The sequence below is a fragment of the Callospermophilus lateralis genome, chromosome 3 (assembly GCF_048772815.1).
Source record: "Callospermophilus lateralis isolate mCalLat2 chromosome 3, mCalLat2.hap1, whole genome shotgun sequence".
NCBI lineage: Eukaryota > Metazoa > Chordata > Mammalia > Rodentia > Sciuridae > Callospermophilus > Callospermophilus lateralis.
In genome coordinates, this window is record NC_135307.1 from 67,602,167 (window position 1) to 67,628,711 (window position 26,545).

Consider the following 26,545-nt stretch of genomic DNA (forward strand, 5'->3'; position numbering starts at 1 on the left):
ATATGTTGATGGAGCTTTATTTTATTCAATTATTTATATGTAGTGCTAAGAATCGAACCCAGTGCCTCCCACATGCTAAGCAGGTGCTCTACCACTGAGCCACAACCCTAGTCCTATGGCTTTAATCTTTTTGCTTTTTGTTTAGGTTCATCAATGGCCAGTATAAGCCTTAAGTTTCATAATCCTCTATTTTTTTTTGACCACTAATTGCAATGAAGAATGAATGTATTTAACTCTGGATATATGGACATGTGCATGTGATAGCAGTGCTGTTCATGACACTGTAGTAAGTATTTGTCAGCATTTCCATTTTGAATTTCATTTTGGCTGGTCCCTGTCCCCCTCATTTTAGCTTGGCTTTCCTGTGGGATAAAATTATAGGGCCTGAATGTTTTAGAAGGAAACTTTTTTCCTTCTTTAGTAATGAATGTGTGCTATTAAAAAAGAAAAAAACTGATAACATTTTATCACAGAAGTTTTAAAAACCAGTTTATGTAACTTTCTTTAAATCATTATGTAAATTTCTTTAAATCATTAAAATTAAATATTGTGACTTCATATTTAGAAACATTTTTATGTTATTATAGTTTTGCCTCCTAAAATTATCATTCTTCAATGTGTCATTCAAATTTAAAATTATAATTTTTGTAAACTAATTTTATGATATAAAGAACCAGTGACATATTGAACACCTAAGTACCCATTCGAAGTTAAGATAGTGTAAACTGCTTGTAGCTTATAAACTTCCTTAGACTTTCATCAGTAAATGTGTCTTCGTTCTGTATATTAGTAAAGTGTGTTAGAGATATAATACTCTTTATGCTCACAGACTCTCTTCTAATGAATGTCTTGTGGTATCAGGTGCTCTAGTTTTAGATAACTTGTTGAATCACCACCTGACCCAAGACCTCTACTCAAAGCAGTAATCTGCACCAAAGGCTCTACCCAACAGATGAGATTATCATGGTGTTCCAGTTAGAATCTGTCTTTAGGGAAGTTTGGGTTTGACAAAGATCAGCTGAAGTCAAGAACAGAAGCTGAAAGTTATGAGAAAATGAAGCAAGCAAACAAACAAAAAAAGTAGCGATGGGGAAGTTGATCATCCTTTATCATTGCTTCACTGAAATTATTCTCATTAGGGCTGTCTCCAAATGGGTACGTGTCTGTCAACAGCAGGTGATCTTGCCCATATTCTCCTTAGGGGAAACATATTCTTTTTTTGCTTGGGTGACATTACTCGGGTTTTCTTCCTACCTTTTCCTTTTTTTTTTCATTCTCTTCCTTGGCTCTTCGTCTGCTCAGCTTGTTTTAGATTACTTCAGGGCTTGTGGCTTACTCTCTGCACTTACCATAGGCAGTCACATCTATCCCTTTGGCTTCAAGTCCATTCCATACACTATTGGTTCCACTTTGACCCTTTAAGTGCTGTTTTTTTATTTACAGTTGCTGACTGAGCATTTCCATGTCTTAACCATCTCTTAACGTGTTCTCAGTGAAGCACCTGATTTCCTCTACCAAGTAATTTCTTCCCTTTTACTTGATGGCCCCTCTATTCATCCAGAGGTACAAACCAGACAATAAATTCTTCTTTTACTTCTATACCCTTTCCTCAGAATAGCATCTATCAGCAAGTACAGTCAATTTTATTTCCATTATGTATCTCTACTTTGTCTACTTTGTTTTCAGTCATTATTGTGACTTTTGCCATTGGCCTTCTATGTAGCAGTAGTCTCCTAACTGGTTTTCCTACTTTTTATCTTCCCTCCTTTTATTCTTTCCACCCCTAGTGACCAGAGTAATCTTTATAACAATCCAGATTATATATTGTATTTCTCCCTCAGGCTTTAATGCTGTAATGGTTTCTCACTGCACGTGGAATTAAATCTAAACTCTTCCCTTGCTTTTCTTTCTTTCTTTCTTTTTTTTTTTTACTGCATTAACTTTATTTTATTTTTAAAAACACTGTTCTAGTGAAATTTGTTTTTATTTTCCTCTTTTTTTTATTGGTTGTTTAAAACATTACAAAGCTCTTGACATATCATATTTCATACATTAGATTCAAGTGGGTTATGAACTCCCATTTTTACCCCAAATACAGATTGCAGAATCATATCGGTTACACATCCACATTTTTACATAATGCCCTATTAGTAACTGTTGTAGCTTGCTTTTCTTATTCTATTTTCACCTTGGCTTTTTATTTTTTCCTTTTCTTCTTGTCTTTCATTCTTCTCTCTTTCTTTTTGAATCTAGGGCCTTGCGCATACTAAGCAAGTGCTCTACCACTGAGTTATACCCCCAAACTTTCACCTTGGCTTTTCACACAATTTTTCTGACAATATAATTAATTAAAATTTAATATTAAAATCCAATATGTGGATTAAAATTCAAGTTTTCTAAAAACTTGAATGAGCTTGTCACCCACCCCATCCCTTTTTTTCTCCCCTTAATTTAATAAAATTCATAACAAAAATCACAGCTAGTTTTTTTCTAGTTCCCTCAAGCTTTGATTTTCTTACATTTCTCAGACCTCTTTGAGGGCTTTGGATTGTCTCATTAGCATTAGGGAGAGAAAAGCTTTTACTCTTGTGTCTCCAAGTTACACTGTTAGCACTGGAACTGGCTAAGAAGCTTTACTTCTTATTTTTGGTAACACTGTATCTTCTTGGTTCTCTGTCCCATTGCATACAGAGCTTTCAGCCTCACTGAGTTTTCTTTATCTTTTTTTTCTGAATTACCCTATGGTTTCATTTTTAACCTTTTGTTCTTAGTTTGCCGTTTGCTCTCTGAGTTTATCCATTTCCATGATTTGAGCTTTCACCTCTGGGATTCCTATTCCCTAGGTTAGTCCCCTATTTCCAATCTTACCTTAAAATTTTTTTCTTCTGTCTGATGCCTTGGAGTTATCTCACACTCAGTTGTCTAAAGACTAAAACTTCTGAACTTCTCTGATAAACTAACTTTTCTGGTGATATCATTTTTAGCACTATCATCATTCTCTCAACCTGGAAACATTAGAAATTTTTGACTATCTTTTCCATTATGGCTAATGTGTGGTGTCCCGTCCCCCCACCCCCTCCCGTTTTTTGCCTTCTAAATGTATCTTAGACGCCTTGTATTCTTTCTTGGCCATCAGCTCAATATAGGCCCTCTTTAGGCTTGGTTTTGGTGACAGTGTTTTAGTTAGTTTGATTGTCTCTCTTCAGACACCTGTAAAACACTTCTTCATTATGTTTGCTTGTGCCCAAATTTCTCTATTTTTAGCTAAATGATACTCACATTACACAACATTTTTCCAAATCCATCATGGCCAAATAATTTCTCTTTTTACCAAGGTGCTTCTGATTCTTCACTCTGGTTTCCTACTACTTCCAGTCAACTCTGCCTTACACATGTGTATCCTCTCTCATTTCCCCTACAATGTGCTTATTTCACTTATGTGCTATTTCTGCCTCAAATGTACTTGTGCCTTCCCTTTGTTTATTCCTTGCCCTACTCATGCTTTACTTCATTCCAGTCTTGAGCTGTGAGCAGCTTAGCCTACCCGGATGTCTTCTTGTAAGCTGTGATAATGATAATTCAAGTTTGAACACTCAATTAGACTCCACATATCAAAATTTAGAAGGTCTGTCAGGTGTTCTGGAACAAAATGAAACAATGAAACCTCTGTATAGTTACATTTCCCTGAAGAATAAATTAAATCCAAACAAAGAATGTTGAAATCTTTGAAACAAGTCAGTTTAGGTGCACAGGAGAATGTTGGAAGGCCAGAGAAAACTTGAGATTATTTTTTGAGAGTTTTAACATCAACATAAAGGGATTCTTTAAACATTAAGAGAAATAATAAGCCAGTTGGAGACTCTGGTCACCTTGGTAGTTGCATTTTGCTTGGTACAAAAAGAACATAGATGAATAAATGTATGTCTGCCTTGGTCTGTGTTAAAGAGTCTATTAAAAAGATTAACCTTTTTAAGTGGTTCCTTCAGTGCACATTATAGTATTAGATGAAAAAAATATAAGTGGTTATTGATAAATCCATTCAGGTTACTCTTTCACAGAAGTGGTGTACTGTGTACAGGCCCATTTCCAGCTGTGTGATGGTGGGTAAGTTATTAAACATTTCTGTAACTCAATCTCCTATATGTAAAATTATCCTATATACAATAATATCTATCACACAGCAATGTGGAAAGGATGATAGGAGTTAGTTTGTGTAAACTGTTTAGAATAGGGACTGCTACAGAATAAATGCTTACTAAGTTATTACTATTATTGTATTATATGTGATATGACTGGGAAAAGATGACTCATTTTCAGAAAGAACTATTCTGAAATAAGAAATGGCTCTTGAGACTGTGAGTTCTTTTTTTCATAACTGACCTACCTCAGTGACTTGTATTTACTTTGGTATATACACTGATTAACAAATATCTTTTGACATTGTTTATAGTATTAAAGATCCTAAAATGGCAGATTGTCTATCAGAGGCCATCATATTTTTAATTAAGGATAGATTCTGAAAAATACACCATTGAGGATTATGTGAATGAGGATCTTCTGGCTCCTCCGGATGTGGGAACCATATGTACACAAAGCATCGGATTTCATCTGAAGTTTGAAATGTACACATTTCCATTCCTACAGAATATATACTCTCCATTCCTACAGATAGCCTGGTGCATATTTTTTCGGATTTATGTAATATGAGAATTTCTGGAATATAGATGTCTTTCAAAGTAAGACTCTCCTGAGTTTGCTGCATTTTGCCCTTTGCAAGGAGACATCATGTCTGTCATCAATATCCAGTGCTTCATAGCATGAGTGTTTTGACTTTAGGGAGTGTAAAAAGTAGCTCAAAGCTATTGCTGGGTCAACTTTTTGTTATCATGGTAATTCAGTGTTTAAGCAAGCAATGTTAATTGCTCAAACTTCAAAATGAGATATTTTCTTTTTTACCAAGGTAATTAAGAAAAAATTGATGATAAAGACTTTGCCTTATGCGCTTGAGACCAGAGTAGGTGTGACTGGAGAGGCTTCAAATAATCTGCCTGTTTGATGCTTGAAATTTTCATTTTTAAAACTATCCCTTTGGATGATGCCATTTTGTTATTGTTACTCTGCAGTTCTTGTGATAGTATAGATGCACTTAGCCCTTTAGCAGTTATTGTAACAACTACCACATTAGGCAAGGCAGTTTTTTTTTTTTTTTTTTTTAAAGTGTGGGCAGGATGTGATTGTGATGAAAGTATTTGTGTGTGGCTTGGAGGATTGGAGGTGAGCTATATAAAGGAAGACGGGGGATGAGGAGGACAAATTCTTTGTCCTGCAGTTTAAATTCCTGCTATCACATATACCTGTCTTAAATAAATGTTGAGGAAGGGTTCCATTTTGATCAAGTTCATCATACCTTCTGGTTCTGTGTCGTGCAGCTGCTTATACACCCTAGCATTGATTCATAATAATAAAAACTGAATATCTTGAAACCTCAGTTTTCTTTATTTAAAATGGGAATATTAAACCTACCTTGCAGGATTTTTGCAAAGCTTCAATAAAAAGACACTTAGGAGTATCCTACCCTATAATATTGTGTATCCATGGTAGGTGCTGTTTTCCTTCTTGTTTCTGAACTTGGTCCATGAAATTTATATGTAAATGAAGGCATTTTTTTGCTTTTTATTTATGTATGCCAATTTTGCTTCCCACCAGGCTATAATTTTTTGAGAGCAACTATTATTTATTTTTCATTCTCTACACAGCATAGAGTTTTATAATACCTTGTATCTTTTCTTAGAGTGCAAGTCATTTATTTAATGACTGCTTAATTAGATTCTCCTTTGGATCTGTAAGCTTCTTGAAGGCTAGACTCTTGTTTGGTTTTGCTCCGTAATATATATTTGAGGCCTAGCCTGTGCCTGGCATGTAAAAATGTGTTCTGCAAATATTTGTGGAATGAATGAATGAATGCATGATTTAGTTAAAACATGGTAGATTCTAATCTGATACTTATTCTGGGAAGATTGAAACTATCATATTCCTTCCAGGTTTAGCCTGAAGCCATAAGAAGGCTATTAAAAGTATAGAATTTTAGCTAAGATCTTCGCTCTTTAAATAACTGGGTATATGAAAGAGAAAAGAGGTTTACAAAATACTTTGAAGTGATTCAGTATTTTATATTGTTTTAGTGGGAGGTCAATAATGTTTGTTTTGAATATGTTGTTGTAAAAACTTTTTAAGTGTAAATTATTATTACTACTTTTAGGAAATAATTATAAGTATTAATATCCTTGAGTACTGATACTAATTTAAAATTTACACTCAAGGGTGAAGATGTTGAACATTGCTTGTTTGTTTCTTTCCCTTGTATAAATCTAATTCTGTGGGAAGGAAACTTTGGGGATGTATGAGAATTGGTATGTCCTGGGATTGGCAATGCTCCTATTGTTGAATTCTTAATAAATCTTTGCTTCTTTGTCCCAAATGCTCAGTTTATCTGCCATTCATTCATCCAAATGCTCATTGTCTTTGCCTTTCAGGATTTTGACACGATGCTGATTTATGTCCTGACAGCTGAATCTTTTCACATTAAGTCAGCACCTTCACCTTTCCTCTAATCATATTACAATTCTGAAGTAATCTTACAGGTTATTAGTAGGTCAAGCTCAACATTTTTTTTTTTCTTCAAATATGGTTTATCCAATTGGACACACAGGAAAGAGGGAAAACCCTATATGTTTACTTGTTCATTGTGTTTTTTTCCCTTATCAGTTATATATGACAGCAGAATGCATTTTGATTCATTGTATACAAACGGAGCACAGTTTTTCACTTCTTTTGCTGTACATGAAGCAGAGTCACACCATTTGTTCAATCATACATGTATCTAGGATAATGATGCCTTGTCTGTCTCATTCCACCATTTTTGCTACCCCCATGCCCATGCTACTCCCTCCCCTTTTGCCCAATCCAAAGTTCTTTCATTCATCCCTTGCCTCCCTCCTGCTTATGGATCAGCATTCATTTCTCAGAGAAAACATTCGGCCTTTGGTTTTTTTGGGATTGGCTTACTTTGCTTAGCTGTTCATTGTTCTTTTGAAGGATGACATTTATTGAACATTTTCCACATTCTAGACAGTGTATGAAATATTTTATGTATTATCTCATGAAATCTTGAGCTGTCCCTAATAGAACTAATATTCTTAAATTCATTTTTGTAGAGCATACTTAAGCTTGGCAATGCTTTAAAAAAATTTTTTTTTGTAGTCTTATGCCTTTATTTCATGTATTTTTATGTGGTGCTAAGGATTGAATCCAGTGCCTCACACATGCTAGACAAGTGCTCTGCCACTGAGCTACAGCCCTCACCCTTACCATTGCTTTTTAAAAACATTAATTTATCAGCTAAATTTTATTGAGCACCAAGTGTGTTTTAGACATACTTCCATGTGTTTTTATTTTCATTTGCTCATTTAATTCTTAAGTCAACATTGTGAAGTAGGTACTATTTCTTATGCCCTGATTTACACATGAGGAAAGGCACAGAGAAGCAAGGCCATTCTTGGAATCCAGACACTCTAACTCTGTATCCATCGTCTCAGCATTTGTACTACATTACTCAAAATTGCTCAGCAGGTACATAGTGGTGCCTTATTAGGATTGTGCATGGCCCAGAGTACTACCTTTGCCATCTGGAAGAATGCAAAATAGGTTTCTGTTTTCCTCCAAGTTCCCAATTATGCTGAAAGCAATCTAATTTGTTTGACATCTGAAAACTTTCTTTGATGTTTTTCCAGAATGACAGTTGACAGACTTTTGTGAGAGTGGACTTTGTTGTCCATCTTGGTTTTAATTTTATTACATTTAATAAGACAAACTCAAATTTCTCATATTTGGTCTCGCTCCTTAAGTGAAAAATATGGTAATGAACAGCAATATGTTTTCTAAAAGGGAAAGTCATTTTCATTATAACTGAAGAGAAAATGTTCATACTACTCAGTTGACATGTTTGGCTAAGTCCTAGAGTCCCACATTGGACATAGAATGCTGAATTACATCAAGATACCAGAAAAGACTTTTCTTAGAAATGCATTATTAGCATACACATCTTTAGATTTTAGTACCTCCTCCTATCTTCAGACGTAGTGTTTTGTGGCTACGGAGCCAGCAGCATAGAAGGAATTTACTTTGTAAATATTTCAGTTGAAGCTAGTGTCAAATCTTACTATTCAATGTTTTGAAATATTAAGCTTTCCAGGCACATTCACTGCCTTTTGAAAATCTTTGTATTACTGTTTTCCAAGTTTTGATTTTGGAACCATACACTCACATTTATATACACCTCTCTATATATTTAAGTACACACGTAGAAGTTTCTCTTTATAGTTTTATGCTTGAATTCTACTGGTTCTAAACACACTAAGAAATAAACTTTATTTTTCTTAATATATCTCAGACTTGAATTCTCAACTCATTTATGGGCTTGCATTTGTATATAATTTGTATTAACATTTTTAAAAATTATTTATTTATTTATTTTAGTCATTGATGGACCTCTATTATTTATTTATTTAAAAAGTATCTTTATTTCATTTTTTATTTATTTTTACATGGTGCTCAGGATCAAACCCAGTACCTCATGCATGCAAGGCAAGTGCTCTACTACTGAGCCATAGCCCTGGCTCCATCTGTTTTTTATTTATAAGTGGTGCTGAGAATCCAACCCAGTGCCTCACACATTCGAGGCAGGTGTTCTACAACTGAGCCACAACCCCAGCCCTGTATTGATATTTTTTTGCATGAAGCATAGGATATTTCCATAACTAGGGTACTGTACTACATGCTATCATGGATTTTATTGCCCAGATTATGACTTTAATTATAAATCTACACTCTTTTTTACTTTTGGGATTAGAGACTATTTCACTATATTACAGTCCTATGTCACTCCCAGGAGCTTAGGGTCTCATCTTCCAAGCTCCCATCTGAGGACCAAGAATAGCATCTCTCTTTTTTTTTTTTTTTATTGGTTATTCAAAACATTACAAAGATTGCAGAATCACATTGGTTACACATCCACATTTTTACATAATACCATAATAGTAACTGTTGTATTCTGCTACCTTTCCTATCCTCTACTATCCCCCCTCCCCTCCCCTCCCATCTTCTCTCTCTACCCCATCTACTGTAATTCATTTCTCTCCTTATTTTTTTCCCATTCCCCTCACAAACTCTTATATGTAATTTTGTATAACAATGAGGGTCTCCTTCCATTTCCATGCAATTTCCCTTTTCACTCCCTTTCCCTCCCACTTCATGACTCTGCTTAATGTTAATCTTTTCCTCCTGCTCTTCCTCCCTGCTCTGTTCTTGGTTGCTCTCATTATATCAAAGAAGACATTTGGCATTTGTTTTTTAGGGATTGGCTAGCTTCACTTAGCATAATCTGCTCTAATGCCATCCATTTCCCTGCAAATTCCATGATTTTGTCATTTCTTATTGCTGCGTAGTACTCCATTGTGTATAAATGCCACATTTTTTTTATTCATTCATCTATTGAGGGGCATCGGGGTTGGTTCCACAGTCTAGCTATTGTGAATTGTGCTGCTATGAACATCGATGTGGCAGTATCCCTGTAGTATGCTCTTTTGAGGTCTTCAGGGAATAGTCCGAGAAGGGCAATAGCTGGGTCAAATGGTGGTTCCATTCCCAGCTTTCCCAGGAATCTCCATACTGCTTTCCATATTGGCCTCACCATTTTGCATTCCCACCAGCAATGTACACGAGTACCCTTTTCCCCACATCCTTGCCAGCACTTGTTATTGTTCGATTCATAATGGCTGCCAATCTTACTGGAGTGAGATGGTATCTTAGGGTGGTTTTGATTTGCATTTCTCTGACTGCTAGAGATGGTGAGCATTTTTTCATGTACTTGTTGATTGATTGTATGTCCTCCTCTGAGAAGTGTCTGTTCAGGTCTTTGGCCCATTTGTTGATTGGGTTATTTGTTTTCTTATTGTTTAATTTTTTGAGTTCTTTGTATACTCTGGATATTAGGGCTCTATCTGAAGTGTGAGGAGTTAAAATTTGTTCCCATGATGTAGGCTCCCTATTTACCTCTCTTATTGTTTCTCTTGCTGAGAAAAAACTTTTTAGTTTAAGTAAGTCCCATTTGTTGATTCTTGTTATTAACTCTTGTGCTGTGGGTGTCCTATTAAGGAATTTGGAGCCCGACCCCACAATATGTAGATCGGAGCCAACCTTTTCATCTATCAGACGCATAGTCTCTGATTTGATATCAAGGTCCTTGATCCATTTTGAGTTAACTTTTGTGCATGGTGAGAGGAGGGGATTCAGTTTCATTTTGTTGCATATGGATTTCCAGTTTTCCCAGCACCATTTGTTGAAGATGCTATCCTTCCTCCATTGCATGCTTTTAGCCCCTTTATCGAATATAAGATAGTTGTAATTTTGTGGATTGGTTTCTGTGTCCTCTATTCTATACCATTGGTCCACCCACCTGTTTTGGTACCAGTACCATGCTGTTTTTGTTACTATTGCTTTGTAGTACAGTTTGAAATCTGGTATCGCTACACCTCCTGATTTACACTTCCTGCTTAGAATTGTTTTTGCTAAGAATAGCATCTCTAAGCTGGCATTACGTCATTGGATTGACTGATCTATCTTTCTTTCTTTCTTTCTTTTTTATTTATTTTTTGGTATTTTAAACATTTAATAAAAAGCTTAATGGTGCCTTTGAGTGGTAGCGACTATTAAGTTGTAATTAATAGACGGTGGGCTTAATTGATGTTAATGTGATGCCTATCTAATTTGTTTTTAACTTCAAATCATCCTGTTAAAATAGCTGCAAGTTCATCTCATTTTGAATGATTTGCATTGGTGTTAATCTCAAAACAAAGGAAAGTACATAGGCCATTTTTATCCCTTGTAGACGTAATCTCTTGGGAGAGGGTCCTCAATTAACTTGTGTTCTTTTATTGTGATTTTGTGTGTGCACGTATGATATTTAGCTGAATGTTGAGTGCTTGCTGAAAATCTTTAATTCCACTAATTTCATTTCTTTAAAAAAATTTTTTTTTGTAGTTGTAGATGGATAGAATGCCTTTATTTTTATCTGGTGCTGAGGATCAAACCCAGTGCCTCATGCATGCTAGGCAGTCGCATTGCCACTGAGCTACAGCCCCAGCCCATAATTTATTTCTTTATAACAGTCATATAAGTAAAAATAGTCTTTTTTGAAGAGTTTCTTGTTGCTCATACTTCTGAAGCTCAGTGAAAATTGGACTTCACTGATGCTCTTGGGCACATCTAGAGAGTTTGCTCTGTTCCTTTTTATCAGTTTATGATTTTATGATTTGCTTCTTGTCTTATGAGAAGACAAATTATGATTATTTGCAGGTTATAAGTAGATAGCCTTTTTAAACGAGAATAAAATTTTAACAAAAATGTATTTCTAGAAAGATTTCAAAATTTATTTTCTAAATGCTTTTAAAATAATTTTAAAGGTATGCTAAAAATAAATATGAGTAATTCTCTCCAGAAGGTAGTCTTAACATCAGTTATAAAAGAGGAAATTGATTCCATTCTGTATTGAAGATGCTTGATAAATGTTTGTCAAAGAAATATTTTTTGTGAAAAATAGTTCCTTATAAATGGCTTTTATTTAATCTCACTTAACCGTGTAAAAGATATTTTTTCAGTTTTATAGATAAGGAAACAATACTGAGAGACACAAGTGGCTCTACTAAATAATCTATTCACTATTTAGTTAACTGTGAAGGAGTGATTCTATTCCAGAACAGATTCTATTCCAGAGCTCAGGATAGAGTCTGTATAGCATTTCAGGAGGCCCAAGGTAGTCTTGCTGCCATTAGTCTCTTGCTCTTCTTCCCTCATCTCCCTCATTTTACTTGGTAGCTCCAGCCACATGTACTTCTTTGCTCATTCTCATATTCATAAGCATGTTTCTTCCTTCCAGGCTACCACTTGCTCTTCCTCTGCTCAGGGATGCTTTCTCCAGACATCCTTTTTTGCTGACATCGCACTTCATCTCCTTCAAATATTTGCTGAAGTGTTATCTTCCAGGTGAACAGTCTGTTTAAAATTGTACCCTATAAGCCAGGTGCGGTGGCACACACCTGAAATCCTAGCGATTTGGGAGGCTGAGACAGGAGGATCATGAGTTCAAAGATGATGGCAGGATGCTAAACAACTCAGTGAGACCCTCTCTCTAAATAAAATACAAAATAGGGCTGGAGATGTGGCTCAGTGATGGAGTGCCCCTAAGTTCAACCCCCATCTGCACACCAGTATTCGAAGTCTGCTTTGCCTCACACACTATTTTTCCCCATAGCATATGTCACATATTTATTTATTTTTTAGTTGATATTATTTGTCTCCTCCTGTTAAATTACAAGCTCAGGATGTTTTCTCCCCACTGCCATATCCCAGTAGTGGTCCTTAGTGGGTGTGTTGTGAACATTTGGTGAATGAGTGAATTTGGTGAATGAGTGCAAAGCCTTTGCATTAGGGCTTTCCATTTTTCACTTATTAATAAGTGCAACAAAATTCAGGTTGTTTTTTCAATGGAGGGCACTTTTAATTCATGCTTCTTCACCAATTATTAATGTTGTGTATTTATCTTCATTTTGAATTTTTTTCTTATATCCCTAAATATAAACCATTCTGTTTATTCTTAAAAGTCAGCTAGAATTTTTAAATACAGTGTTAGAAAACAAGGTATTATTTTACTGGATATTAGTAGGGGGGAGATAGTTCAAAGAACTGTATATTTTAATTTTTTTTAGTTATGTTTTTTCCCAACTAAGCTGGCCTGTCTCATCTTTTTCTTTGGTATTGGGATTGAATACAGGGACACTTAACACTTCCTCAGCCCTTTTATTTTTATTTTATTTTGAGATGGGATCTTTCAGAGTTGCTTAGGGCCTCACTTAAGTTGCAGGGGTTGACTTTGAACTCATAATCCTCCTGCCTCAGCCTCCTGAGTCACTGGGATTGCAGGCATGCGCCACTGCCCCTCCCCTTTTCTACCCCATCTTTTGCATCATAAATGTTGTGTCATTAAAAATCATCCTTTTCAATCCCTAGTACTGCCAACAAAACAACACAAAACAAACCTAGTTTTTAAATTTGCACTTAAGGACTTTTTGAATTAATGTATTAGGAAGTAATACATTATACTTTTTTCTTTAGTATAATTTTATTTCTAGAGAAATAAGTTCTAATTTAAAATTGAATACATGGGGAAATAAGATTCAATGTCTATTTACTTACTCAACTAGTATTTATTGTATATTTAGTATATTCTAGAAACTCCTACCAGGGACTGAGAATTAAAAGGCAAATAAGACATGTGAGGTGCTGGTTTAAAAAAAGGAAAAAAAAAAAAATCAAGGTCTGCCTTTGTGCTCAGTGGTACAGAGACCCTGCCTGTTGTGTGTAAGGCATCGGGTTCAATTCTTAGCACTGCATATAAATAAACAACAACAACAACAAAAAAAATCACAGTATAATGTGGCAAATGGTCAAGTGGAGATATGTACAAGTTTTGTGGTAATTTTGTATTACAGTTTTTAAGGGCTACATGGCTTCCATTCCTATACTGTGGAACATATAGTTATCTTCTCAGCTTTAAATATAATTGAAACTAGCTTGCTGATTATGCTTCTAGCAAAAGCGGGAAACAGGAGCTAATGTGACACAGGATTTGCATTAATGGGCAAAGTGAAAAGTAAGGAGAGGGAATGGTCCAGGTAGAAAATATAGGTAGATAATACATAAGTGTGCATGCACTTGTCTTCTCTCCCCCTCCCTTCCTCCCTCTCTCCTTTCCTCCCTCCCTCTCCCTCCCTTCCTCCTTCCCTCCTTCCCCCTCTCCTTCCCTCTGTCTCCCTCTCCTAAGGAATTTTTGTTGTTATTTTAAAGGTCTTTTCTCAGGGTCTGGTGGTGCATGCTTGGAATCTCAGCTACTCAATCGGCTAAGGCAGGAGGATGGCAAGTTCTAGGCCAGCCTTGGTTACTTATACCCTGTTTTGAGAGGGAGGTAAAAAAAAAGAAAAACAGCTGGCAGCTGGGGTTGGGGATGACTGGAATTGTTGCTGAGTGGAGCCTGTGGGTTCAATCCCTAGTACCATCATGGGGCAGGGAGTGTTTTTCTTTTTATAAAACTATAGTGAAAATAAATTATGACCAGTTTTTTTTTTTTTTTAAATGCCTAACCTGGAGGAGAAATAAAAAATGGCAACTTACTTTTTTTGGTTAATTTACTAGTATATAAAGTCCTCAAAGGAGGAAACCACTGATATAGATACTGTAGAATACTGTATAAGTCTTGCAGCCTTCTTTGGCATAGCCCAGCAAGCTCCAGGAATTTCTCATGTTCAAAAGGCCTTTTCTCTGTGCTGCTGATGTTTCCAACCCTGGAATAAGACCTTAGGAAATGAATTAATAATAGAGACTTTGACCTGGTGACTCAGAGGCTTTGGTGGCTCATGTCCTGCGGTGAGTTTGGTAGCAGGAAAGTAATTTTCACCTGTAATTAGGAGTTGGTCAGTTTCTTGTGTTGACAAATTTCATTAACTACCTTGGCATTAGTACATAACACATGAGAAATAGCAAAGTGTTGAAAACAAATATTTATCAGGAGTGAGTGTGTGTGTGTGTGTGTTTTATGTGTGTATGTATTTCTGTGCATACTGTGTGCTTATACATTCCCTCTGTTTACTTTGATTGGAACATAATGTCAGAATAACATGAAAAACCTGAATCATGTGGTTTTGCTTCTGAGGCTGCCATACTTGTCTGCAATAGTAGTGACCTTTGGGTTTTGCTTATAAATCAGAGTGTGTGTATTTGTTAGCTTTTGGAAAATGGAACTGGATAGCTCCATGAAAGAATAATAATAAACACATGTTGATTATTTTTGCTGGGAAAAATAGTTAATATATTATTATTAAAAAATTAAGTTTATCCACCTATATTTGTTCACTTATTTAGGGTTGTTTTATTCCATTTTGTTTTAAAGCGTCCAAGTATTTGAAGAAACATCTATTAAATTTTCCATCACTATCTATTTATCTATCTATTTATTTATTTATTTTAGCAATGCTGGGAATTGAATCCAAGGTTGCTTTACCACTGAAGCTATATCTCCAACCCTTTTTACTTTTTATTTTGAGACAGGGTCTTAATAGTTGGCTAGGCTGGTCTTAAACATGTAAATTTCCTGCCTCAGCCTCTCAAGTTGCTGGGGATTATAGGCATGTGCCAATGTATATGCTTCCTTTACTTTTAGATTGGCAGTGAAAGCATATTTATAGCTCCAGTGGTGGTAATGATGGCTGTTAGTCACTGTTATTTATCATAGCCATCATGGATATTATTGTTGTTAGTATGGACCCTGGGATAAGACTACTTGGGATCAGATACTGACTGTAGCTGTGTGAATTGGGTAGGTGAGTTAGCTGTTCTGGGCATCAGTTTCTTCATCTGAAAAACTGGAATATTAATAGTTGCCACTAACAAATAATTTGAGGACTAACTTATTACAGTGCTTTATAAGAGTAAGTGTATATTATTACTGTCATTGCCATTCTTTTTACCTTGAAACTTTGGTACTGGCCTTTTCTACTTTTCTTTTTTTGGGGGGTGGGGTAGTGGTGGTGGTACTATAGATTGAACCCAGAGCTAGCCTTGTGCACGGTATGTAAACACTCTACTACTAAGTCACATCCCCAGACCCTTCCTCTCTGAAAAATTTTTTTGAATCAGGGTCTCACTAAGTTTTTTATGCTGGCCTCCAACTTGTTATTCCCCCTGCTTGAGCTTCCTGAGTAGGTGGGATTACAGGTGTGCCTCCATGTTCAGCTGGTCTCATGCTTTTTGATACTGCTGTATTTGTGCTAGCCTTTCTGTGAGATCTGTAGGACAAGTGTGTGCTAATAATTAATGAAGTGTTTGCAAGCTTTCTAATGGATTGGCAAGAGTTCTAAAAGCAGCCAAGTCTTCATTTACTGTTTTATAGCCAGGGTCAATAAAAACTGCTCTCACAGTTACAGATGGTTCAGGGGGCCTTCCTTAGCTTGGAAACTGAAAGTTTCACTGTCAATTTTAAATAAGCTGAAAGAGAAAGAATTTCAAAGGTAGAGGGGATGAAAGAAGATTTTTAAGTTCTTGCTCTAAAAATAGTGGTTTTTCAACCCTAGCCACACAGTGAAATCACCTGAGGTGATATAACTTGTGGCAATGAAAAAACACCACCATCACCATCATCCAACAGCAAATATTTTTGAACCTACTAATTTGAATATAGTAACAAAGTAATTGAAATGTTCAGGAATTTAATACTTATTTTAGTTAATAGGTTGGTTTGGGGTTAGTTTCTTATTTGCTTATGTTTGTTGAATTTTCCTATATGATTCAAATGTCATGTTTGGATCCAGTTCCTAGGACATGATACCTAATTTTATTATTTGATTCATTATGAAGATTTACAGTTATCTCCTTGTTTTGATGAAATATTGTTGGTCAGATCTGTGACTTATCAGGTGTCAAAAGCAGTAAAATAAGGTTCTTTTAAGATTTCCTACACAAAGGAATGGCTTTTGCCTGTGTCTGTGTTTAGAGATAACATAAATTGTACAGACCACAGAGACATAATTATTTTACCACATGTAATGGTGTATTCTTGCTTTAGTCTCCCAAGGTTCTAGTATTTTAATACTAAGCATCTTCTTAGACCTGAGATATTATTCTTAATTTTTTGTAAATATAGATTCGTGTGTTTTATGTAAGTAAAATTTTCATGGATTTTGTTAAAGTTTATTAAGGGTTGTGTGAGGGACTTATAGCATACATGGACACCTCAAGGCAAAGTTCTAAAGGTTAGGGTGGCAGGGCTAAGAGATCATAGTTTCCACGCATATTCTGTGTTGATCCCAATTTTTTTTTTTAAGTTGGAGAAATGGAAGTAAAGGGGTTGAGTGATTAATATCTTAGAATGCTTTGAAGTGAAAAGTGTTCTTAATTTAGAAGGATTGTATTTTAGCTCTTTTGGATAGAAATGTTACAAATATAATTTATAAATATATTAATATATAATTTAAAAATATATTTCATTGAATAACAGATATTGTTCATTAGGGGGTTATGAATAATGTTATGGTTTAGCTTCCAATGCAAACATCTATGGAAATGTTTATTCCACAGCTGATGGAAATATTTACTTTTACTATATTTCCCCACATATTTTTAATAGCTATCAGTAAGTTACTAGCCCACATCTTTGTTTGTTTTATTTTTTTTTTGGCGCCAGGGGTTGAACTTAGGGGTACTCTACCACTGAACCATATCCCCAGCCCTAGTTTGTATTGTATTTAGAGACAGGGTTTTACTGAGTTGCTTAGTGCCTTGCCATTGCTGAGGCTGGCATTGAACTCATGATGCTCCTGTCTCAGCCTCCCAAGCCGCTGGGATTACAGGTGTGTGCCACTGTGCCCAGCTTAGCCCACATATTTTTAAAAAATTAATAAAAAAAAAATGGTGTAGCTGGGGTTGTGGCTCAATAGTAGAGCTCTTGCCTAGCACATGTGGGGCCCTGGTTTTGATCCTCAGTACCACATAATAATAAATAAATAATGAAAAATAATAAAAAATTGGCTTTGTTGTTATCATACTATGGCTAATAAATACAGTGATATGTACCTTCTTTATTGGCATATTTGCAAGTGTGAACTTAAATTCTGATTTTTCAGTAACTTAAGTTGATTGAAGTCTAATAGCACTAAAACTAAAGACACCAAACTCCTATTTTATTTATTTTTTCTTTTGCTGCTTATTTGTTTCTCAAATTGCCAATGCTTTTCAAAGTTCTGATTGAGCCAAGCCTCAAGAGCAAGTGAGCTGACCTTGGATCCATGGTCTTGTGTCCTAAACATTAGATAGGATAGAATAATGGGAGTTAATGACTAGGGAATAATAAACTTTTGCAAATGGTAAGTAACAACCAACCTTTTAAGTCATAATGAGGGAAAAGGGAGTTCTCTTTCTCAAACTTGTTATGATCTGTGGGCCAGGGAGAGGGGCTGTGGTTAAAAACATATGGATCTTGCAGTCTGTTCTTTATATACAAGGAGAATCTTTGCCATTGAATCTGAATTTGTACTCTTCTTTGCTCTTGAATTCTGTGTTCATTTTTTCATTGCTTATCACACTTGTAAATTTTGAAGTTATTTGTGTACAAACACTTGAAGGGGTAGTAGTCATTTTCTCTGTCTTATTGTTGACAGTTGTTAGGATGCTGGGAGGTGATGATCTAAAATGCATATGGAAAACATGATTAATGCTAAAAAGGAGAGTAAGACAATGGCTGGGCATGGTGGTACACGCCTGTAATCTCAGTGGCTCAGGAGGCTGAGACAGGAGGATCCTGAGTTCAAAGCCAGCCTCAGCAACTGAGTGAGGTCCTAGCAACTCAGTGAGACCTTGTCTCTAAATAAAATACAAAACAGGGCTGGGGATGTGTCTCAGTGGCTGAGTGCCTCTGAGTTCAATCCCCGTACCACCACCACCAAAATACCAAACCAAACCAAAACAACAAAACCACCACCACAACAAAACACAATACAGTGAGAAATACAACTTAGTTTGTCCCTACACTCTTTTCTTGGATGGGAAGCATATTCTGGAAATCTGTCTACTTGTTCTTCCAGATTAGTGGAGTCTGACCTGATATGTTCTTACCATCTGTGATGATTGGATCAATTATTCTCCCCTTTAAACACATACTAACATTGGATGGATAGTCATTGTGCTAATGACATTTGTGGTATTACAAAACCACTTATTGATTCTTCGTTGTTTATGATATGATTCTGTGGGATTCTTCTTCCCAGGGGCAGGCTGGCTTTTGTAGGCCAGTTCCATTGAAAGAAAGAAGTATCCACTGCCTGGTTTGCTTGGGGAGTCTGTGATGACCTTTAATTTTCTTTTTTTTTTTTTTTTTTCCATGTATTAGTTTTTTTTTTCCTCTTTTTTTAAAATTTTTATTATTGGTTGGTCAAAACATTACATAGTGCTTGACATATCATATTTCATACATTTGATTCAAGTGGGTTATGAACTCCCATTTTTACCCCTTATACAGATTGCAGAATCTCATCGGTTACACATTCACTGTTTTACATATCGCCATACTAGTGTCTGATGTATTCTGTTGCCTTTCCTATCCTCTACTATCCCCCCTCCCCTCCCCTCCCAACTTCTCTCTCTACCCCATCTACTGTAATTCATTTCTCCCTCTTGTTTTTTTTTCCCCTTTCCCCTCACTTCCTCTTATATGTAATTTTGTATAACAATGAGGGTCTCCTTCCATTACCTTTAATTTTCTTTTAAGTTACTTCAGAAGTGACTTTCAGGTGACTTGGATTTGGGAGGTGGGTAGCTAGTGTTATTTATTTAATGCAGTGTGATTGGAATCTGCTTTCTGTCATTTATGAGATTTTCTTTATGGCTCAGTAACTGATCCTTTTAATAAATGTTTCTTTAGAAAGAATATTTATATCTACTTCTGGAACCAGTTCCATAATACTAAACTTCTTTAATTTTATTGAAACTCTTGGGACTACTCAGAGTGTACCTTCTCTGACCCCTGGCCTGTTCTACCTTTTAATTCTACCTTCAGAGCCCACAGGGGCTAGGTAGATGAGAGGAGGGGGCTTGGGAGCAGCAGAGCTAGAGGGAGGAGGGATGACAATCCAAGGGCCAACTATTACTGGTACTTGCTTGGAGCAATTGTGTTTTTTGTTTTGTTTTTAAAGAGATAGTCTTGCTATGTTGTCCAGGATAGCTTGAACTTCTATACTTAAGCCATCCACCTGCTTCACCTACTTACTCACTTTGTCCTTCCTACTAGCTGGAACTATGGGTAAACTCCACCACACTTGGCTCTTGGAGTGTTTTGATAGTTAGTTCATCCTTCCCCTGAATGAAATAGTTTCCTTCTTTTCCTTTTTAAATTGTTACTATTAAAGGAATTGTCTGTTTAAGGGACCACCCCACCTCTGGCCCGCACCACCCCAGCTTTTGGTTGTTCTTGACTGCTCAAGTTCTTCAATTTAATGGAGTTCATTTTAAAAGAATTTAGTGTGTGATAAAGGATGATAAAGAATAACTTTGGCTCTGCATGTTAACCTCTGGAGAATGGTCTAGAGGGGAGATTGCCCACACGCCCCATCCCCCTCATTTTCTGGAATATGATATCACTCTGGCCTTTGATTGTGTTTGAATGGTACATGGTGATGATGAGTCTAGGCCTGGAGCCAGATTGCCTGTGTTTGACTCCTGTCTTCAATGCTTTTTAGCTGTATGACTATGGGCAGATTACTGAAGCAATCTCTATCTTGGTTTATTCATCTGTTAAACTTGAAATAGTACTTACTGTGTAGGGTTGTTGTAGATATTAATCAAAATGTAATATGTGTAAGTGTTTAGAATTGTACATAGTAAGTATACTAACTCTGTTCAATAAATGTACGCTTATTATCATTATTCCATTTGGCAAGTGGTTAGCCTGGTTCTCATTTGTTTATGACATGCCAGTTTGCATAAATAAAGGATAAACTCCAATTGCCTGACATTAAAAAGGATCTAAATGTTAACTGCTTGAATTTTTTGACTTGCTAAATAAATGAATCTCTTGATTGTTATTGCAGTAACCACAAACATTAATTGTTGTTACTGCTTAAATGTTGATTTACTCTCAGAAAGGCTATCATTTATAGATGTTTTGTAATTCTTATGTGCTGTGTTTTAAGGAGTTCTCCATGTGAGTGATCTGATTTTTAGGTTTTATGAAAGTTATGATATCAAAAGTTGCAATTTTCCCTGAAGATTTTAACCTTTAACTAATACCCCATTTAATAAGCTTTTTCTTATTCCCTTTACAGCATCAAAACTCCATTCAGTTTCAGGATCTGGAGTCTGGACCATGGTGGTCCTGTGCATGTAATTAGATACTGGTTAAGACTATATACACTCATATTCATAAGCAGCTGTATTTAGTTTTTGCTTATTTATTTATTTTAAACACCTGATCAGGTAGCACTTAAAGAGAAAGCTTGATCTGACTATGTTTGGTTCTTATGGTCCCAAGCTAGATTTTAAAAATGATTCATTTTAGGAGCACAGAATAAGTATATATTATGCCTTAAATCCAAAGTATTTGATTATAAGTATATTAAGCCACTGGGAACCTTTGGGGGGTTGGGGGTAGAGTGAAACTCTCTGTTTAACAATTACTATATTTACAACTTGTTTATGCTGAGAGTAGTGGTGATACCTTCAAATGCATTTATTACTCCTTGTTCCCTAATATTCTTTGGAAAAGATCTGTTTTCCTTTCAGCTAGGTTTAACCTTAGCAGTCAGTGTTTGGGGGGAATTGTCTATGAGGTCCAGGGTGGCTTGGTTAGTTCTCTGTCACTTGGGTTGTGGGATATGGGTAGGGGATGGGAGTTAATGGAGCTAGTCATATGGATCATGTGTAAAACAGGCCTAGGCTAGTTTCCATTCCGCTCTATTGGGGCTCTTGGTTGTAAGGTGGGTTCTAGATGATGTAACATTCTCCTTCAGAGAGCGGATGGCCTACGCTGTGAAGCCACTGTATAGCATTTACTGGAAGATTGACAACTGAGGATGGTTGTTAGTGACTGCCCAAACACTGTTAAAATCCTTCTGAAGTAGTACAAAGGGAACCTGGGTGTATGGCTAGAGACCTGGGCATTGTGCCCAGCTCCATAGTTCATTCATTGTGTTCATCTCAATGACTGTGCCTGCTTTTCTTATTGAAAAATGAAGAATAACCATGCTACCTGCTTACCTCAAAGATGTTCTGAGGATTAATGAGTTAATTGCCTTGGATAAAGGCAGCAGAGCCTATGTGGGTCATAATTTCATTGCCTCTCCAGTGATGCTCCAGTTTGGGGAAATAAAATAGTAGAAAAGATAGGAGTGGATTTGGTTCTCTGTAGCTCAATTGTGTATTTCAAATCCAATTGTAGGTCAGATTCCTTTCTAGCTGGAGAATTTTAATTAACCTAAAATTTCTTACATTTTTTTTTTTTTTAAACCAAGCCAAATGTCTGACCTGCTGTTTGTTTTAAAAAAGAACAGATGTCTATTCTGACAACATATTAATAAAGACATTAGTAGTTTTTTTCCCAATGTAAGGGAAAAAGGTGGATCAAAAGAGAGTGTAGATGAAGGGAATTTTCTCTTATTTTCCTACTACTGGTGTGCTCTTTTTTGTTTTCATTTTTACTTATTTGTTTTTGTACCTAGAATTGAACCCAGGGGCACTTTACCACTGTGCCACATCTCCATCCCTTTTTATTTTTAAGATTTAAATTTTTTAAAATTTATATCACTAAGTTGCTTAGGGCCTTGCTAAATTGCTGAGATTGGTTTTGAACTTGTGATCCTTTTGCCTCAGCCACTGGGATTGCAGGTATGTGCCACCATACTGTTTAGTGTGCTCTTTTTTTGGAGAGTTGTTATTATTTTTTTTTTTTTTTCATTTTTTGGGGGCGGGGGTTTCAAGTGTCTTTGACAAAGAAACTTCATGAAAATCAAGCAAAAACAAAACAAAATAAGAACACACACAATAATTGCTTTAAATATCAAGGGTGTCAGCATGAAATTAAAATGGATAGACTGACATTTCTGCTTTGAATTTTTTTAGTAAAACTAATTTAAACCAACAGTGAAAACTTCTGGCTTTACCTTATGAGGAAGAATTTGACATTTTTCAGTGTTTTTGGATTTATGGGTATTGACATCAGGGTTATTTTTTTGTTGTTAAAATTTGCTTCAAATTTTAATGGCTAATGGCTCTTGGGATTTTAGTCAATCTTTGGTTGCAGAATAGCAACCAAAGTCAATTGTGTTGGTGCATTATAGTTTTCAGAGTCAAGATCTCTGAAATAGTGTATATGTTATCCCCTCCCCCCATGTGTAACTGTTAAAAAGAACACTATTGTCATGTGAATTCTTATTCTTTTGAGCTTGCTTTTGAAGTAAATTTCGTAGAGAATTCCTGTTACTTAGAAATTGATGACAGACTTACACCATTTCCTTTTTTTTTCTTAGACGTTCCAACCTCAGAGCAGCCTGAACTGTTCCTAAAGAAACTTCAGCAGTGCTGTGTCATTTTTGACTTCATGGACACGCTATCTGATCTTAAAATGAAAGAATACAAGCGCTCCACTCTTAATGAACTGGTGGACTACATTACAATAAGCAGAGGCTGTTTGACAGAGCAGACTTACCCTGAAGTAGTTAGAATGGTGAGTTTCTTTTTTTCGCCGCTGACACTTTTAAGCATCTTCCATAGCGACTCACAAATGTATTTATTACAGAGTGAGGTCATTGGAGGTTACCTCCACAAATGAGAACCAACGTTCTGAGAGCTAAGCAAAAGTAGTCGGCACAATACTAGAATCTGAAGAGCATGATTTCATGAGGATGAAATCCAGAACTTTTCAACTACAACAGCATTGAAGGAATCAGTGACTTCAAAATATGAAGCCAAGATTGCCAGGGTATTATTGGATTTCTGGCCTTTCAAAAAGAAAAGACACAGGAGAGTCAACCCAAGTTTTAGATCTGTGTTTGAAAAATATTCAAGCCTGTTGGATGTCTTTCTTTTTTTCTCATCCCCATTCATTGTGGTATATTTGAAATGGCTTTACACTTAATAAAAATTGTGATTGTAGGGCTGGGGATGTGACTCAAGCGGTAATGCTCTTGCCTAGCATGCGCCAGGCGCTGGGTTCGATCCTCAGCACCACATACAATTAAAATAAAGATATTGTGTCCATCAAAAACTGAAAAATAAATATTTTAAAAAAATTGTGATGGTATACTCTAGTACAACCCTCTCTTGGCTTTAGAACTAATCATTCTCTTTATAGTCTCCTTGAAATCAGGAGTGATTCCTTTCACGATTTTAGGACATTGTGTTACACTTTGTATGTTTATTAGGAATTATAGGAAGAAACCTTAGTATAATGTGAGTAATTCTTATTGTGTCAGTAGTTATATTAGTCTTTCAAAAGTTGAGCCAAAATATGATTGTTAGATTTCTTTTGGAAGATTGCCTTCCTTGACATCTCAGAAGATCTTGGATCTAGAAACTATTTGCTATTTGGTGGTCGGTGGAATGGAGGGTAAGGCTGGTGTATTGACTTGTAAAATTAACCTGTGGAGGTAACGGGTCAGTGCATCATTGGGAAGCCCATTAGGGGAATTGGCATGTTCTCATATACTACTGAACATCTATCTAGCTTCATTATTTAGGATTCAATAGGAGCAAAAAAGAGACATTTGTGATGGAGTAGATATAGTTAGAAATGATAATTCAGATCTGGGAAGGGGCTTGAATTATCTCAGCTTGAGAAACTGATGTATGAAGATCATTTCAAAACTGCCAAATATGCCCCTCAGATCTATATATGAATGTATGTTGGAGTTGTTAATTTGCAAGGATATAGAGCTGCAGTGTTTTGTAAATTACTATCACTGTAGCTCTTGAGCAGTACTTCTCAACCTGGAGAAGTTTTACTTCACAGGGGACATTTGGCAACGTTGAGACGTTTTTGGTAGTCACAACCAGGGAGAGCAAGTAGGAGGATGTGTTCAGTATCTAGTGGCTAGCAGTGCTACTAGAAGAAGTCTTACAGGGCAGCCACACAACTAAGAATTACCTGGTCCCAAATGTCAGTAGTTCCATTGTTGAGAATCCTGCTCTTGTATGCATGCAGGCTTTCTAAATCTCTTATCCTAATATTCAGGATTTTCTGTAGTCTCTTGCCTTCTGTAGAGCACAGTCCCTTTGTTTTATGTAGCAGTATCCTCAGTCAACAGATGTATGTATGTTTATAACTTTTTCCTAAATCTTCCCATTGATAATTTATGAATATATAAGCATATACAAGCATATTTGTGTAAGTATTGTCAAATTTTGTAAGCACACAAGTGATGGTATAACACATACCTTTTCTGCACCTTGCTTTTTTCGCTTAGCAATATATAATATATATCATACATCTAAAGCTACCATTTTTTTTTTTTTTTAAAGAGAGAGTGGGAGAGAGAGAGAGAGAATTTTTTAATATTTATTTTTTAGTTCTCGGCGGACACAACATCTTTGTTTGTATGTGGTGCTGAGGATCGAACCCGGACCGCACGCATGCCAGGCAAGCGCACTACCGCTTGAGCCACATCCCCAGCCCATGCTGCCATTTTTTTTTTAACCAACTACACTATATTTCATTTTATGAATATACCATATTATGAATATACCACTTTAACCAGTGCCCCATGAAGAAGCTCATAAACACATGAGTTTGCCCTTGTATGAAAATATCTGTATATTTGTTTATTCATTTTTAAAGATTTTATTTTTTTTAGAGCAGTTTTATGATTACATAGAGGGATGTCCAGGGATTTCCCATATATCCCTGCTCCGCACAGGGATAGCTTCCCCCACCATAGTGGTACATTTTTTTTTTAAAATATTTTTTTAGTTGTAGTTGGATACAACACCTTTATTTTATTATTTGTTTAATGTGTTGCTGAGGATTGAACCCAGTGCCTTGCATGTGCTAGGCAAAGACTCTACCACTGAGCTACAATCCCAGCCCCCATAGTGGTACATTTGTTATAATCAATGAAACTTGCACTGGCACACCATAATCACCCAGAGTTCATTGTTTAATTAGGATTCATACTTGGTATTATCTATTCTTTGTGTTTGGACCAATAACGTAATGACACGTATCTGTCATTATATTATCATACAGAGTGTTTTCTCTGCCCTGAAAATCCACTGTGTTCTGCCTTTTCATTACCATCCCCACCCCCAACTCCTTGGCAACCACTGATCTTTTTTTACTATCTTCATAGTTTTGCCTTTTTCAGAGTGTTACATAGTTGGAATCATACAGTATATACTCTTTTTAAATTGGCTTCTTTACTTAGTAATATGCATTAAGTTTCCTTCATTTCTTTTCATTGCTTGATAGCTCATGCTTTTTAGTGTTGAATACTATTTCATTGTGGGGTGTACAACAGTTTATGTATTCACCTATGAAGGACAACTTGGTTGCTTCTATGTTTGGGCAGTTATGAATAAAACTTCTATGAACATCCACATGCACGCAGTCTTTTGTATAGCCATACGTTTTTCAACTCTTTTTTGAGTAAACAGCAAGGAGTGCAATTGCTGGATCTTATGGCAGCAATTATGTTTGGTTTTCTAAGAAACTGCCAAACTGTCTTTCAGAGTGGCTGCTCCATTTTGCATTCCCAACCAGCAATGAGTGAGAGAGTTCCTGTTGCTCCACATCCTCTCCAGCATTTGGTGTTGACTTGTTTTTTTAATAGCCTATTTTGGGCCCATCATATATCCTTCAGCCCCTGCCTCCAATTCTCATTTTCCCTTCAAGGGCTTGTTT

At 36.1% G+C, this 26,545-nt stretch overlaps 1 protein-coding gene across 4 annotated transcripts in view; it reads left to right on the top strand.

Annotated features, from left to right (window-relative positions):
• Ppp2r5e (protein phosphatase 2 regulatory subunit B'epsilon) overlaps positions 1-26,545 on the top strand; it is a 156,813-nt gene that overhangs the window by 59,958 nt on the left and 70,310 nt on the right. For all 4 annotated transcript variants that reach the window (XM_077109150.1, XM_076850390.1, XM_077109149.1 and 1 more), the window contains exon 3: positions 23,178-23,374. In XM_077109150.1, coding sequence (XP_076965265.1) covers positions 23,178-23,374 — 197 coding nt within the window. The remainder of the gene's footprint in view (positions 1-23,177; positions 23,375-26,545) is intronic.